Raw genomic sequence first — 18,241 nt, 5'->3', positions numbered from 1 at the left:
ATGTTAAGGAGATCATTTGCTTTCATTGTCAATAGTATAATCCTGATGGCTGTTGAGAGCCAACAGTCTTTGAGACAGGTTATTATTCTGATTAAGCTTGGCAAGCTCAGTATACAGATTTTGAGCTTTCAATAAAGAATTGTGTCGCTGGGTTTTACCCTCGAGTAGGAGGGTTTCCCAGGATAATTTTTTGCGTTTATTTGTTCTTTGGTTTTGTGTTTCAGGACATTAAATCTCAGTGTAATTGAATTAACAACTATTAATCAGTCTGCCTCTCATGTGAAATATATAGCTGTGTATTACTTTTGCTTCTACAATGTATAAGTCAATATGATTACATCTGCAATGTTATCAATGTTAGAACTATCATAACTGAAATCTCTCTCTCTCTCTCTCTCTCTCTCTCTCTCTCTCTCTCTCTCCAAAAATATAAATAATTGAGGTCAATACTTTATGACAATTTCTGCCAGGTTTATAATTTACACAAACCAGCATAAACCCTGTCCCAAAAACTTGATGGAACATTGAGGCCCACAATTATTGATAAGTTCTTCCAAGTTCATAATTTAGTAATTTACAGAAGACAGCATAATGATTGAAAAACCAAAAAAGACAATAATTTATTTCCTCGTCTTTGTATCCTACTCTTACCAAATATGACAAGTAAGCTCCATAGTTCATTATCAAATCATATGTAATTTCAAGAATAAAAACATATAAAATTAACTTAACATTAATCACAAGACATAAATCAAAACCATAACCAACAATAACTAGATATGGAGTTTTTAAAATGTGAACTAGATTGCAACCTGTCCTCCTGATGCAAGCAACGGGGCACCAAATTCCAGAACTTTATTAATATCAAAGCTGCAATACATCCCAAAGATTATCAAATGTAAGGTTAGGCTGAATTTGTTGAGTTCATAATCATGAAAACTAAATGTTATCGGTAATTTTCCTTCTTTTATTGCAAAGTTGAATAACTTGAGGTGATAAACATACCTTCCAAAAGAAAGAAGTGTTGAACAGTTTTGTACTGGATTCCAACTTCCTATAGTTAGGTCTTTAACATTCTCAACAATTCCCAACTTTAACAACTCAGATTCAGTATCAGCTCTAATGTCATTCACAGATACAGATTTAAAATTTTCTGCTATGGCACCAATCGCCTGAGCAGCAGCAACTCTGGTATCCCATTTCTTGCTTCGAAGGAACTGAGAAACCTGTGACATATGAAAAAATATCAGGTAAAATCAGGGGAACATCTGAAGAAGCTGATAAGCTACACCATGGTCTCTCTATATGAAATATCTAACTACCAAAAGTCAAGAACATATATATGCTCTTAACTGCTATGGATTCCCAATAGACATCAATACAAAAGTAAACACATAAGGAAATCAGTTTTCCAATCAAAAATCATTCAAATGTCTTAATGCATTACTAGCTTCCCATAAAACAGTATACATTAGGACAATTTAGTACAAGATGTACTTGTTAGGAGATCTAATACAAAACAATAAATGCCAAAGAACACTCGCCAAAGAAAATACAAAAGACTATTATATATGTATTACGGATACCTTTTTTGTTTCAATTATTGCTTAGTGATGTTCACTAAGGTTCACTAAGGTTATCTTTGAAATGAGATTATTGGGGGAAGCTTAAAGGCTTTTTTTTACCTTTTTTTTGCCCAGGCCAGGTATCGTCACAGACTAGATTTTATCATCTATGAGTATTTACTCTTAAAACTCACAATAACGTAATTCAGTATTGTTGTACAAATTTCAAACTTCTTAATTTGTAGCATTTTTAATTGTAAGCTTTAACTCCAGTATTTTTATGCATTTTAATTTTCAAAAAAGAGTTTCCAACTCCAGCGACATTTTCCTTCGTAGCATTCCTCTAGTTGTAAGCTTAATTTTAGATGTATAGCAGAATTCCCACTTCCCAAACTTACAGGGCCTGTTGCGTACACAGCTACAAACATACTTCAGCAAAACTATTTTTGGCTCATATTTGGTTCACAGCATTACATTTCTTTGTCGCGTATACAGTTATGAAAGGTGGTAGACAGTACGATGAAAAGCATTGTACAAGTTATTCAACTCGAAAGAAAATGTTGTAGAAGGAGAAATACATATTGCAGGTTTCAAAAGCTGAAAACTGTGATGAGCAGCAGGGTTAAGGCATTTTACTGCTGAAAAGTGTGCAAAAAGTAAGAAGAGTTGTTTTTTACTAATTTACAGAGTTATTTCTCAACTGCTGAGGCATGATCGCTGAATCATAGCTACAATCATTTTTCTTGTTTGGTTCCCATTGGATTTATGGTTTAAGTATTGTATACAAATAATGAGTGTAACTCCTAACTCTCATTTGCAAAATAGTAACTCTTATGATATCCACCATGAACCAAGTCAAACAGTGGATCCACCATAGCTGCTCCAAATGGGTGGAACAAGGCTTTTACCTCAAGCTTCTCTCTCACAAAGAATGTATTACAAAGAATTGCTCCTCGAACTTCTCCCTCTCAATCTGTTCACTTTTTCTGATCAAGGTTGCTTGTGATGGAATGTCAGATTAACTTGAAACTGATATCAACCATCTAACCTCCTCGTACAAGGTTGTCTCTGATGAAGTATCAAACTCGCTCTAAATCTATTATCATCCTTCTAATCTCTTGGCAGCAAGTGGTATCATGCTTCCCTAGTTCAATAAGTATTTTGATCACTAGAGAATCCATCTTGACATGGTCTACTCCCTCTTCTTTTCCTGCAAGAACATTCCCAGAGAAAAGGAATGATCAAGGCAAATGGCTCTTATAGCACATATAGAAATAAGAGACTATAGTGAGTAGTTAAATGAAATGTTTAAGGGTAATAAATCCTTATCTATACAAGTTACTCCAATGAAAGTCCATATGCATCAGTGTTCCACAGGGACACGTCCCCTATGATTTTGCGGTTGTACCCGTCCCGAAGACAAAACGAGGATGCGGGGACGAATTTTTGCTGTCCCCAAAGCCATCACCTATTTGCAAAATTTGGAAACATCCCCGAAATGGCATTTTTTTTTCACAGGAAACTTGGGGATGGCCAACAGAACCGAGGACGGCCAATAGCCATCCCTGAAGCTTCTGGCTGTTCCCTCTAGTCATTCCCAAAATTGTTGGCCGTCCCCTTTTTTCTGGCCAGTCGAGTATAAAGGCAAAACACCCCCGAATTTTTATTTTTGTTGTTTGTGCAGGCCCCCAGTTGTCTTAAAGACATAATAAAAATATGCAAACCATATTTGGTCCATTAAAACACTAACACTAACTCTTCTACTCATTTTTAGATTTGACATACTTGATAAGAGGAAGCAAAAAAAACATAGAGCAGCAGCAGCAGTGAGGAAAGATTGCATTTAGTATTTGGTTTTACTACTTACTATTTTAGTTGGACTTCTCTTTATTTCACTCTGATTTCATGCATGATACTTGGATCCTTTAGGGCCCGTTTGGTGAGCGGAATAGGAATACGTATTCTGGAATACGTATTCCAAAAATTTTGAATTCCTTGTTTGGATGCATCAAAATGGGATTGGAATACGAAGTAAAATAGGAATACATATTCCAATTTTGGCCCAAAAATGGGGTTTTGCAATTCCACCCAAATAGGTGTTATTGGAATACGTATTCCTATTCCATTTTTTTTTATTTTAGAAAACATAAATTTTCAGGTCCGCGAATTCCCATCAAATATTGGCTGAATCAAATGGAGAACAGGAATACATTCTATTCCAGAATACGTATTCCTATTCCACTCACCAAATGGGCCCTTAGGGCCCGTTTGGTTGCTGGAATATGATTCGAGAATTGGCATTCAGAAACCTTGATTTGGGATTCTGGAACTTGAAATCCAGATTACTGTTTTGAGGATTTGATTTGGGACCGTTTGGTTCACCAAGAATTCATTACTGACCTGGTGCCCGACTTGAAGCGGCTGTATTCGTTGAGCACTGGGTATGTCCAGACTCCGATATTCTTGCTCTCGGACCCCGTGTAAAGAAGCTCGTTTCCGAGAGTTATGGATAAGACATTGCCGCTGTCCCTGTACATTGAGGAGATACACCTGTAGTTAACATGTGCACCATTTGGCTGAGAGTCCATAATTTATTAAACCCTAGCAAAATGCAACCATACCTTTGCTGAGACGTTGATAAACCAGATAAAATGGAGAGCAGTTTGCAATGCGAGCAACTAGAGGAGATGGAGAGTAGCTTGCAACAGACAGCAGAAACGTTGGAGCAAAACGTTGCAGCACTAAAATGGAGCGCAAACACAACATACGGCAGCAAATAAGTTTGAGCGCCCAAAACACAACATTTTAGGGCTGCCGGACTTCAAAAAAAATCATTTTGTATTAATTTGCAATGCTCATTTTATCCAAAATTGGAATTAAAATGAGTATTTGGCCAATACCAACTATTTGAGAGGAAGACCGAATCCTCGAATTGGGGGCTAAATGAGGATTGCGAATTCTAATTTTCTCGTATTCCAATTCTCATTTCGTCGACCCAAACAGTGGATTGCAATTTTTTTAGAATGCGCAATTCTAATTCCCATTGATATCCAGGAACCAAACGGGCCCTTAGGTATTTTGAGTTTTGCTATATATGTATGTGATATTGGTATAATGGAGGTACTTAGTATTTGTCATTTAATAATGTTCCATGTATTGATCTTCTAAGATGTCTATGGTGTATGGTTTATCAATGTAATGATATGCATATTTGAAATTTGTCTCTATTTATTAAAAATCCCCTATGTTTTTAATTGTCGTCCCCTCAAATCTTGTCTCCTATATTTTGGCTTTAATCCGTCCCCGTACCGGAAACATGCCCTCATCCCCTAAAACATCCCCGTCCTACACTCCATGGAGCATAGATATGCATCAAATCAAATAATAGTTCAATATGGAGCTCTAATGATGTCCCTTCTCTTACATGTTTCCTTTAAAGATGGTTCAAATGGGGAATGGAACATTGGTTATTATTACACACCCCCCCCCCAACAATGTAAAATTCCCACTAATTCTATTTTATAGAGTTTTCAATCACTATCAAGTCCAATGAGCGATAATCATCCATGAATGATATCAACTTCTAACTCTGTTAGTCATCTACCTATATGTCCGAAGTGCCTGCAACCCTCAAATACCTTTCATAATGGTTGTCTGAGATGATGAACAAGAGAACTTTGCTGCAAAATCTAGGCCTTAGATCATTCCATCAACTTAGGGCAATTAAAATGCATTGGGCAACCACCTTATTGTCCTTCAAATTTTGACTGCAGCTTAAATCCTTCAATTTGGCACTTCGATATGGGTTATGATGAATTTCTCCTGATGTGTATTATTAAAAATTATCACTTCACCTTTTTCTTGATCCACATCTTCATAAGGTAGCGTATTCTCCACTTAGTATATCAACATAATGATATTTGATGAGTTTACTCAATGCCACAATATCATTTCTCGAGAGACTCTTATGTTGTGTCTCAATTTGATCTCATCACAAATATCTCCTTATGCAATATTAATTTCATAACAAGAATATTGTTTCTATCCTCAACATAATATGGTATGCTAGATGTCTTTCTCTACATGCTTGCTTGCTAAGTGTGAGGATTATAACAATTCAAGTTTCCATTAATATTGATCCCATCCTTGCACTAAATGCTTCCATCATAGTTAGTGTCCAATAACTATTATCCAAACATTGTGCTACAATAATATATATGTTTTGTTTTCAAGTCATATCTTCCAATTATGTTAGAAGTACGAATAATAATATCGATTGTCTGTACTACAACCATTTCAACCTGATATATGTAAGTCATTGCTAACAACCGATATTAGTGCCAACCCCAAATCCATGAATATATTCAACTTCAGATGCAGCAGCTCCTTATTATATTTTTGTTGTTGTCAGATTACTAATGAGCTCAGCTGGTATTGACTTCTCCATTTGTCTTAAATAAACCATTTTAGATGTCCTTAATGCTTACCATATGTTGTGCTCTTTTCACGATTTATTGTTGAACAAATTTGAATATATATTTTGTTGTTTTCAAATGCCGACGTAAGTCTTTGATCTCGACTCTAACCAAGGCAATATATATGGTAATTATACTTGCTCCTTTTTGCCGCTGACTGGATATGGTTCAGATCCAATGTTGATTGGATCATATTCTCTTTAGATTAGACTCCCGTGTTACTGCAATGATTGGTGTCTTATTGTTTGTGCATGAAATGTCTGTATATTTCTTCTTTTAATCTCTGTATTCATTGCCTGCTCAACATGGACTTTTTTTTTATGGGAAATAATTCCCCTACTACCATCAATTATATATACCTTCTCCTTACCCCTCTGTGATATATTATCTTTGCAAATAATGATCTTGTCTTCTTTTTGTATCTCCCACTATACTGGATGCTGACTAGATGATTTATATTGTGCTGACTTGGTCACGTCTTACTGGTCATGCACGTTCATGATTTTTATGTTATGTTATATTTAATATATATTCTATTTTATTATATTGATATTTAATTAAAACATTTTTTGATATGTTTGCAGACGTCCTTGTTCCTCTATTTCCAATTGCTATTTGCTGTAAATGTCCCCTGTTCGATTTGATACATTGACAGTCTAGGAGGAAATGAATTCATCTCCTGTCTTCCGCAAATACTTCTTTTTTTTCTGTCGTGGCTTCTCAACTGCTATCATCCAATAAGGGCATGTGTATTTGTCTTCCTATCCTTCATTCAGGTTCAATTGTCTAATTGTCATCCCTTCATCCAAAACATTTATTATATTAAATTCATTCCTTTTGCTATAATTCATTCTCAATTCCTTCAAATGGGTATCATAATATGTAAGTCATTGTCTGAGAGCATTGTTAGCTGAGATATCCAGTTTGATGATGTGTTGTCTTAATCACTGATGTGACTAACTTTCCTGGACATCAATGATTCATTTGTTCCATCATTAACATTATTTCATCCCCGGATCTCTATATTTCCCTCTGTTTCACATATCCTTGCTCTACGGTATATAAAACATATTTCTTTATGATGTGGTTTGGTAATTTTATCTGCACTGTATATCTTTTTCAGACTTTCTTACTAATTTATTTTTAAACTTGCAGTCTAGCTCTGGTACCATGTTAAGTGAAAGGATCTCTACAAATGTACTCAGCACTATCGTTTATTTCTGTGTTCCAAATGAAGATTTAAAGGTTATTTAAATATCCATAGAAGAGACATGTCTAATGACGAGACATGTCCCTTCGGTAATAAATTGGTCAATCATTAATTAGAAAATATTAATATTAATATATTTTATGTATAATAAATATATAAGTAGACATAAGAGGGTTTGTCTAATTGATGATTGACCAATAACCATAGAAGAATTGTCTCTACGTCAACTCAATCCGACTAAAGCTACAACATAAACAGGCTAATTGATAGCGGTGCATCTCGTCATATTACTGGTTACAAAGAGCATCGTCTCAATTTGAAAGAAAAAGATTCTCATCTGCGAGTCATAATTGGTGATGATGCAAGTTATTCAGTAAAGGGTGCTGGTTCTACTTCTTTTAAATCAGATTCTGGATTCCCTCTTCATCTGCATGATGTATTATTTGCACCTGGCATAAAGAGTAATCTGATTTTTATATCAGCATCAGAAGACAACGGGTATCATGTTGCTTTTGTTGATGGTAAAGTCTTGGCATGGAAAAAGAATTGTAGCATTCAATCAGCTCGTGAAACTGGACTTCGCCATGATAGTCTCTACAAACTTTCAGCTTGCCTTTTGCATGCTCTTGCTCTTAATTCTTCAGACTCAAATAAACTTTGGCACAAGAGCTAATTTCAGAACTTTGGCCACGGTGCAGAAGGTTGCTGTTGGTCTACCAAAGCTAAATCAAAACCATGGAGAAATTTGCAACAGATGTGCTTAGGGTAAAAATCTTAAGAGCACATTTCATAGTAGTGGAAGTAGAGCAAATTATATTCTAGTTTTATATCATTCAGATTTATGTGGCCCCATGTCAATTGCTTTTCTTAGTGGTTTTTGGTATTATGATAATTTCATAGATGATTATTCTAGCAACTGTTGGAAATATTTTCTCAAGTCAAAAGGTCTTGTTTCAAAGAATTTAAAGTACTTAATGAAAATATTTCTAACAAAAGGATTAAGATTTTAAGGTCTAACAACGAAAAGCCACTAATGATGAAAAGATGTGATTTTTTGATAGGGTTGTAATTATGAATGGTCGTGACTTTTCAAATGGATTATGATTATAAAGGAGAATATAAGTATAATGAGTTGCCTTCAAAAGGATGAGGAGGAAATAAAGAATATTATATGATTCTAAGAAACATTATTTCTATATCATTTATATATATAAATATTCATCCTATATCAATAACTATTGTAGCATTATTATCATTTACAATAATGAGATTGTAATATCAATTATAATAGAAAAATCAGAAATATATATCCACATTTCAATCCTCCTACTATTTGGCTAAGAAGGGAAGACTAAGTGTTACCAAGTAGGGGCTTGTGTAAATCCCAAGCAATGGATCTTTGTCCCAAGATAAGGTAGGGGTTAGTATTTCGTAGGCCTTCATGATACAGACTTGGACTTGTAAACTTTGAGGGAATCCATTGATAGTCGTATCTAGGCTGCTTCTGTCATGAGCTAGAATAACTAATAATGTTGGACAAAAGCATTAAAGATAACTTTAGGAGTTGGTGTTACCAAGGAGGGGCTTGTACAGATCTGAGCTGATGGATTATATCCCAAAAGAGGGTAGGGGTCACCAATCTGTAATACGAACTTAAACCTGTAAACTTTAAGAGAGTCCATAGTTGGTGTCTAGGCAACTTCAATAGCATCTATACCTTTCATCCATAAACCAATTAAAAATATGATTGGGTAATTAGAATTGTTATTATGGACATACTCTTAAGACTTATATACATTACGAATGAATAGATAAGTACCACTCATGACTGACACCAAAAAGGGGACACTAGAGTAGTATAAGAGCATGATCCTATCATCCTATAAGGTAAAAGAGGATATAAGAAAATAATTCATATGAAAAACTATTGTGAAAAGTCAACGAAGATTGAAATAGGATCAATCATAGTCATGCCAACAACCTAAGAATTTGGACTAGAAGATATAAATCTTTCAAATCAGTAGAACAAATTATCTAATTGCTTTTGAACAAGCAATTTGAGGAAGGATGGAATGTCATGTCCCCATTTTTTTAAGATAGGATTTTAATAATAATTAGATAATATAATATTATTAAATAAATCGTGATAATAAAATCATATTAAAATATAAAAATGATAAATAATAATTAAAAATAACATCCATTATCAATAAAATAAGATTTATTATAAGATTTAGAAGAAGGGGGGAAGAGTAGAAGATTAGAGTTAAAAAGGGATTAATAGGAGAGGAAAAGGATGTGAAGAAAATAAAGAAGGGCTTTTTTCAAAAGACAACAATGATGAAAGGATGTGACATCTTGATAGGGTTGTAAATTTGTAATTATGAAGCATTGTGCCTTTTGGCATGGATTGTAATTAAGAAGGATTGTGACTTTTCAAATGGATTACGATTATAATGGAGGATATAAATATAATGGGCTTTCTTCAAAAGGAGAAAAAGGAAATAAAGAATCTTGTATGATTCTAAGATACATTATATCTATATGATTTATATATGTGAATATTCATCATATATCGATTAGTAAAACTTTTGGGATTTAAATGTGGAACTGACAACCTACACAAAAGTGAATTTATTCAGAAAAAAAAAACTCAGTTAATAAAAATACCCCTTTTGGGAAAAGAGCCCTTCGTAGATTTTGGTCTATGATTTATATATATGAATATTCGTCATGTATCGATTAGTATAACTATTGTAGCATTAATATCATTTACAAAAATGAGATTGTAATATCAATTATAATAGCAAAATCAGAAATATATTTCCACATTTCAATCCTACTACTATTTCGCTAAGAAGGGAAGACCAAAGTGTTTCCAAGGAGGGGCTTGTGTAAATTCCAAGCAATGGATCTTTGTCCCAAGATAAGGTAAAGATCAGCATTCATTAGCGTAATGATACAGACTTGGACCTATAAACTTTGAGGGAATCCGTTGATAGTGATTACTAGGCAACTTGGTTAACACCCACTACTTTCCCTGTGAGCTAGAATAACTAATAAGGTTGGACATAAGCATTAAAAATAACTTTCGGAGTATGGTGTTACCAAGGAGGGGCTTGTATAAGTCCAAGTTGAGAGATCATATCCCAATAGAGGGTAGGGGTCAATGATCTGTAAAGTGGACTTGGACCTATAAACTTTGAGGGAGTCCATAGTTAATGTCTAGGCAACTTGGAAAGCATCTATACCTTCCATCAATAAACCAAATAATAAAATTAGGTAAATGGAATTATTATCATGGACATACTCTTAAGACTTATATACATTACGATTAACTAAATAAGTATCAATCATGATCAACCCCAAAAAGGGGGCATTACAGACATCGACCATGACCACACCTAGAGGGCAGATCTACCATGGCTACTCCTAGAGGGCGGAACAAGGGCTTCACCTCAAACTTTTCTCTCATAGAAAAGAATGCATTAACGAGGACTTGCACCTCAAATTTCTCTCACAAAGGCAAAATGCATTAACAAGGGCTTGCACCTCAAACTTCTCTCACAAAGAAAAATGCATTAACATGAGCTTACACCTCAAACTTCTCCCACAAAGAAGAATGCATTAAGCTCACAATATAATTACAGCTCAATGTTAAAGACTCCTCGACAAAAACATCTTCTCAACACGGGCAACATTCACAACTTCGATTATCTCAATATCAAGAAATTGGCTCCAATATTTGACCAAGCAATTAGCTTTAGAGGCCACACTACTACTCAAGCTTGTTGACCCTCTGCAAAGGGCACGAGAATCTGTCTCTGCCAAACAAGCTCCCTTTGAATCTTCAAGAACTTGCATCAACTTTCTAACCTCCTTGTACAAGATTGTCTATAATTCTTTCCTTATTGGAAAGGTTTTCAACACAAACCTCCAAAACTTCAAACATACTCGAATCCAATATTGTCAATCTCACTCCATATCACCCTATTCTAGAGCTACCAATTAATTAAGATTGACTATACAAACCTATTCTTTGCAGCTAAAGGGTCTACTCTTAATAGCATTTCTTCCTCTTCAAAGAAACTAATCAAAATGACACACTGAATAGATTATTCCTCTTTAATGAACTTTTGTGTCACCAATTTAGTCCCATGGCTGCAAGCAGTGTCAACATGTTCATTTCTACAACCTGCATGACTTAACATGTAATCTCTCATCATCCTTGTTACCTATGTATGATCCACATATGTTTTATACGTAATCATGGTAATAGTTGATTATATAAAGAGATGGTCTCTTATTGAATACTCATTTGTGAAGCTTAACCTGTCTTTTTTGGCGTTCCTTGTTTTAAGCCTCTCAGTTGAACAAATCCGTGAACTTGACATTGAACGTGTTGTTCAAGGTTCATAGGTTCATTGGGTGTCTTGGTCGAGTTATGAAGGTCAATCTTGCTTGGATACTAATGCTCATCATCGAAGTTGAACTTGAACATTGAACATGCTGTTCAAGGTTCCAGGTTCACGGGTCTGTTTTCGTTTTCGGTCTAGTCATGAGCATAGTCTCCAATACATCACAACTATTGAACTTGAACATTGAATTGTTTTATAGTTCAATTGTTCATGTTCACTTGGTCATAAAGTTTGACGCCTCAAGTGCCATGTATCTTATGGGACAGCTCAGTAGCATCGCAATATTGCTAGATCTACGGAAGGGATTCACATTAATGAGAAGTTAAGAGTAATAATGAAGAAGTATGTCATGACATGTTCAAAACTTGGGTGAGTTGTCTTCCATCTTGTCATCCATCCACACACTTTAAGCCAGGTCTTGTGCTTTAAATGAAGCTTGCCATGTTTACATTCCCCTGCTATTTCTGTTTTCGTAAAATTGTTTTATATCATCTAGTGCATGCAATGATAGCTTAAATCTTTTTTCTACAACCTGCATGCGCTCAACTCGGTGAGTCCCTAAACTTTAATTTTGCAAACGTCTTTTCCTTCTGCATTTCTTAAGAAGTTGTGCGTTCTTCCATATCATTTTGCTCTGGTTTTACTTCCGTCATGGCCACTCCTTTCCACCCGAAACTACCTGACAAAGTTAGAAAGTCAGTTATTAGCAGTATCCTTCTCAATATGGAGGACACTTTCTCACCAAGGAAGATATGAACAAGTTGTTGGATAGGTTTAGAAACCCGAAACCCAATTCCATCTCGCAAAAAGTCGTAGACAGTGGTTTGTTGCAAGCGTCCACTTTTCCAGAAGCTTTTTCCCTATCCTGAGTTAGTTCTAGCATGCAGAGATAGATACGATGTTGTTGAAGAATGCATTCCTGCCTTTAACGGCGATGTTCTGGTATATGTGAACCAGGTAACTATTATGGGTGCTCTGAGAATTCTCCCCCATGAAGTATATGAAGATTGGACCATCAGTTCCTCCTATGCCCAATTATATACAAGTATCACAGAGTTTAACAACATTGCTAAAAGTTGGCTTTTCAAGTCTGAAAGAGGTTCCCGTCTTGTAAAACCATTGACTAGAGAGCATATGATCCCTGAAATCAAGGACGCCATCACATTGCTTAACAGGGTAAAGGGAAATCCACATGCCTTCCACTGGTAAAACTGGATGTATTTCTTCATTCAAACTATTTTAGGGGAAGACAAATACATTGACTGGGCTGACATAATAGCGACTAGGATGCAAGAAGAACTATCCTAGGCTTCTGGAACCTTTGCTTTTACATGACTTCCTACTTGTTCTATATCCTAGCCTGTAGTAAAGAATGGAAAGGTCTACCCCACTCAGACTGGAACCCAAGTATGCCCATTTATAAATATTACCCTCTCTTGCAGAAGAACAGAAACTCAGATGGATTCAAAATAGTTCAAGACACGTTTTTAGCCAAATTGGTGTTTGAGTTGCAAGGAAAGGAAAACATGAAGCTGACAGAAGAAGCCACCCAATTGATTGATATCTATGGCAATAACTTCACCCAATTTCCCCAATTCACCTATCTCAGAATTGGAGGCTATGAAGGTAAACCAATGAGGCTGCCTCGGCATTTTCTGGATTATTTTGTATTAATTGAAGTATGTAGATAGTTGGTAGAAGTGGATAGACATTGTAAGGCGAGAAAAGGTTCAGGGTAAACATTTCCTATTGAGCTTGGACATTATAAATACAAAACTATTCAAGACGCCATCAGACTCAAAGCTGAGATCAAATCTCTGAGCAAACTGACTTATCTTGCTAGACCAAATTTTGACAATCAGGAATTTGCTATGAAGTACTCTGAAACAACCTCTTCTACCCCACACATTCCCCACTTGGAGGATTTTTGGGCAAATTGTCAAGATGACTTCGAAGTCGAAAAGAAGCTCTGGTCTAAGCTAACTCTGGCACGAATTGAAGATTTCAATCTCCCTTTAGATATCTCAGGGGTGACTGAAGAGAAGGATGAAGAGATCGTTGACCCTACCTACATTGAGAAGATAGAAGCTTATACCTTACTAGAGATTGACTGGACTAAGCCAGAGGAAGATGACCTGCAAACAAGAACCCAACCCGTCTTGACTAGAACAAAGCAATAGCTAATGTGCAAAAGGCAGACAAAATCAATGACCTGTAGTGTTCAAAGGATTCACGATAGTTCGAGTTCACCCTTGGTTATTATCAGTTCTAATAAGGTTGTTGATTCCTTCGATGCAAGAAAGCAAAAGTCGGCTAAACTTGAACTCCCTGTTCAAGGTTCAGTTCATCTCCCTACTTCTGTCAAGCGGACCAAATCTCGCAACAGGAGGAAGCAAGAGCAAGCAAAGAACATGACGATAGAACTCGACGCAGTAGCAGAGCGAGAGGAAACAAGGGAATCCCTCATTGACGAGATGCAACAGAGGTGTTAGCAGACTATGGAAGGCACCACTACTTTGAGTGTGATGACACTCAGTTCATCACCTGTATAGAAGACACCTCCTCTCAAGGACAACCACCCGATGCCTAACTGGTTTGAACTATTAGTAAGCAAGAAGAGAAGCCTAGTACTAGCGACTCTCCTTGTGGAAGACATGGTGAGTACCTTGGGAAGACCCCAAGACCAAAAGGCCAAAGATCGAGACTATGTTGAACATTGACGATGAAACAAGTTAGTGGGTTGCAGAGGTTATGAAGCCAGTAGCTGGGACAAGCATAGAGGAAATACAACCTCAAGACTATGTATTGGAAAAGACCATCCTCGGTCCTGCCTCAAGAGCCACCAACATGAAAATATGGAGTGTGGGGAATACCAGGATCTCTCAGCAACGAATATGGAAGCATCAAAGAGACAAGCAAGAATTAAAGCAATTGATGTGGAAGATGGCCGAATACATTCATGAGCTACAGAGCCCATATGCAGAAGCCTTGCCTAACGCTATCTCATATATCGATGTAGATTCTCCCTTGAATAAAGCCTTCCTCGAGCAAGTTAAGAGAGAGTACTCAATTGCCCAAGCCTATGGCGAATGGTTGAGCGCTGTTCATACTCAGGCAACCCATTATTTCTCTCATTTTGCCAGTACCAGTGCTAGAGCAGATACGCTGACAACAGCCTTAGAGTCAGAAATGAGAGAAGATCAGGTGGGATGAATACATCATCGATATTTTTGAAGTGCAAGAATACGACATAGACGAATTCAAAAATGAAGTCCTTGGAGCCCAGATCAATGTTGATCTCTTGTTCATCGCTTGTGCCAATTTGAAGTGGCGAAACATAGTGATGGAACAAGGGTTAGAGGAGTGTTTTGAGTTGCTTCAAGAGGTTGGGTGTCTAAAGGAGATCTTGATTGCTGACATAAAATGTATTGACGTCAAAATCATGGAAAATGAGGATAGAAATGAAAAGCCCCCTAAAGAAGTGGAGATGGCCTTTTTCTCCAAAATCAAGTTGCTATAGGAAACGAGTGAAGTTTCGGTTTGTGATTTGACTATTGTCGCCAAAGCAAAATCAATGATGATCCTATGTACTGATCACTTGGAGGTTCAAGATAAAAAGTTGGATCATATTGGTCGAATCATGAAGATGTGGAAGCTCAAGCTGGAATAGCTAGGTGTCCCGCAACAGAAGGAGCTGCTCAGTTTTCTTGCAGCGCACAAGGTTTGGAAAGAAGGTGGTGGCGGTTGTTCTGACGCCCAGGAATCTCATACCAATACTGATAATACAGCTAGAACCTGAAAGAGAAGCGAGCAGTCACTCACATCATTTTTTTATTATTTTAGTTAATTATGTTTTAAAACTATGCATTTGAAAATGTTTGAACTTCCATGTGGGAGTTACTTTTTGATGGAATTTGGAAAGCGTTGTGTGGCTATATATGTAATATTTTAAGTGACCTTAAGGGTCGGCTCTCTAGACATAGCATAGTACTTTTTTGTTAGTAAGTAGTTATCTTCCTTTGTTAATGAAAACAGTATAGTCAATGATAATGGATATCAATCATACGGTTGTTTCTATTGCATCTATCTGATAATCATGTGGTTATCTTGCTAGTTAATGAAATTCGTATGCGATTCATGCCCGTGTAGATACTATTTCATTGATTTTGTTGTTACTATTCTCTTTTCGTTTGGTTTAGTGAGCTTGATCTTAGTTCTGAAATTCCGAAGCAGTATGTCATGTGGCATATATCTGATAGTGATTATTCAAATTTGCAACGTTCATTTATAGCCATAAAGGAATGTTTATATCCTTCCTTAAGTTCATTCTGGTTAAAAGAATGACAATTATAATTCTTTCACAATAAGAGTTGTATTACAAAATCATTTTAGAAGGGAGTTGTGCCTTTGAACATAGAGAGTCTTCGCAATTATCAAGACTCATTTGTTGTGGAAGTTTTTCTTGTAAATTAAACTTAAATAGCTGGGAAGGAAAAACTATTCACTAACAATCTTGTTGCTTTTCAATCTGTCCTAGAAGCATTTTAGAGAGATTAGTAAAGGTTAACAAAATCAAACATTCCTAAAGAAAAATATACAAATCAATGCTAAAAACATACATGATACACTATTCCCAATGTTTTTGCTTTAATTAACTACGTAAAACTCATGATCAATATTTGAAGCTATAATTTCTTTAGTATTGTTCAATTTAGCAAAGCACTTTCAAATTTCAATTGTTGTATCCCTTATAGTCCAGCGTGCATATGACAATCACCGTGATCCTATGTTCCACGGAGTTTCCACGACGGGGACATTTTAGGGGACGGGGACGTGTTTCTGGTACGGGTACAGGTCGAAGCCAAAATTTAGGGGACGGGACATCAGGGGACGGCAATTAAAAACATAATGGATTTTTTTTAATATAGAGACAAAATTCAAATATGTATATCATAACATTGATAAACCATTCACCATACAAATTTTAGAAGATAAATACATGGAATATTATCAAATGGCAAATACTAAGTGCTTCCATTATAACAATATCACATACATATATAGCAAAAATTAAAATGCCTAAAGGCTCCAAGTATCATGCTGAAATCAGAATGAAATAAAGAGAAGTCCAACTAAAATAGTTAGTAAATAGTAAATATTAAATGCAATCTTTCCTCACTAAACACAATCTTTGCTCATTGCTGCTACTGCTCTTATGTTTTTTTCCTTCCTCTTAGCAAGTATGTTAAATCGAAAAATGAGTAGAATAGTAAGTGTTTTAATGGACCAAATATGGGTTGCATATTGTTATTATGTCTTTAAGATGACTAGGGGCCACATGAACAACAAAAATTAGAAAAAAATGATTTTTTGGGGATGTTTTGCCTTTACCAGATTGACTGGAAAAAAGGGGACAGCCAGCAGTTTCGGGGACGGCAAAATCGTCCCCGGTACTGCTGGCCGTCCCCAAGTTTCCTGCCAAAAAAATTGGCCATTTCGGGGACGTTTATGAATTTTTCAAAAAGGGGACGGCCAAAATCCGTCCCCGCGTCCCCGTTTCGTCCCCAGTACGGGTACGAGGGTAAAACCCTAGGAAACGCGTCCCTGTGGAGCATAGCCGTGATCTCAAATCACAATCCACTTAAAGAAATCACAAGATCACAGACATCTAGCAAGTCATAAAATTGCAGATACTTAAACTGAACAATGACAATCTGAGATCTTCATTGCCAACTTTCCAGCTGCAGTTGATTTCTAAGCTCTAGCCACAAAATCCCAAACTTAAATGATCCTTGATATTTTCTGGAAACAATTTTTTCTTTAGTTTGATGACATGAAGAAGCAATAAAGAATTCCAAACAGCGAGCGACCACAAGCATTTAATAAATGATCATGTGTTGCCCGTAACAAAAGTGCCAACTATCATGGATATAAGAAGTTAACATCTTGAATACATAGTTACAATAAAAGAGCTAAGCATTTTACTAGTGATTCTTTAATCATCCCTTCTGAGGCTAAAATGGCTACTTGCTATATTTGGCAGAAGTAGAAATAGATAGTTATTGCATACGCATCAGAGCAAGCATTTCTACTTCTAAATTATGCAAATCTTCAAAGCATTTTGCCTTAATCCTTATTTCTTTTGTTGCTCCCATTACACATCATAATCTCTTTAAGTATCCAATCGTCCTATTTTGGGTTCAAGATCTTCACTTAGACCCGCTCTGATACCATGCTAATGTTTCGAACCAAGATAGCATAAAAGCAATAATCCATAACTTTTATAAACTAAACACAAGAAAACTAGATATAGATTTACATTGGGAAAATCTCCTACTCGTGGGAAAAACTCAGACACACTAGCAAAAGATCCTTTTATCGAAAACTCAACCAAAATACACTACTCTCAAGCTTAATCGAAAGTCTAAACCGGACTGTTAACTCTTAGCAATCAATAATAGCAATCTTGTAACAAACGAGCATAAACTACACTATATCTACAATATGCACAGCAGAAAATGATTCTTGCAGATTACTATCTCAATCTGATACAAAAATACAACAACAAGAAAA

The 18,241-nt window shown here is 36.0% G+C and overlaps 1 protein-coding gene across 1 annotated transcript in view; it reads right to left on the bottom strand.

Moving 5' to 3' along the window:
- The window catches only part of RGD3 (ROOT GROWTH DEFECTIVE 3), a 216,116-nt gene that overhangs the window by 182,627 nt on the left and 15,248 nt on the right, over window positions 1–18,241 (bottom strand). The window contains exons 4-5 of the mRNA XM_089815160.1: window positions 1,006–1,226; window positions 813–870 (exon numbers count right to left, since the gene is read on the bottom strand). Coding sequence (XP_089671286.1) covers window positions 813–870; window positions 1,006–1,226 — 279 coding nt within the window. The remainder of the gene's footprint in view (window positions 1–812; window positions 871–1,005; window positions 1,227–18,241) is intronic.

Source organism: Cupressus sempervirens, chromosome 2 (assembly GCF_028749045.1).
Source record: "Cupressus sempervirens isolate cs-2001-9-10 chromosome 2, ASM2874904v1, whole genome shotgun sequence".
Taxonomy (NCBI): domain Eukaryota; kingdom Viridiplantae; phylum Streptophyta; class Pinopsida; order Cupressales; family Cupressaceae; genus Cupressus; species Cupressus sempervirens.
The sequence above is the reverse complement of the archived record's forward strand: the minus strand, read 5'-3'. Positions and strand labels throughout refer to the sequence as shown.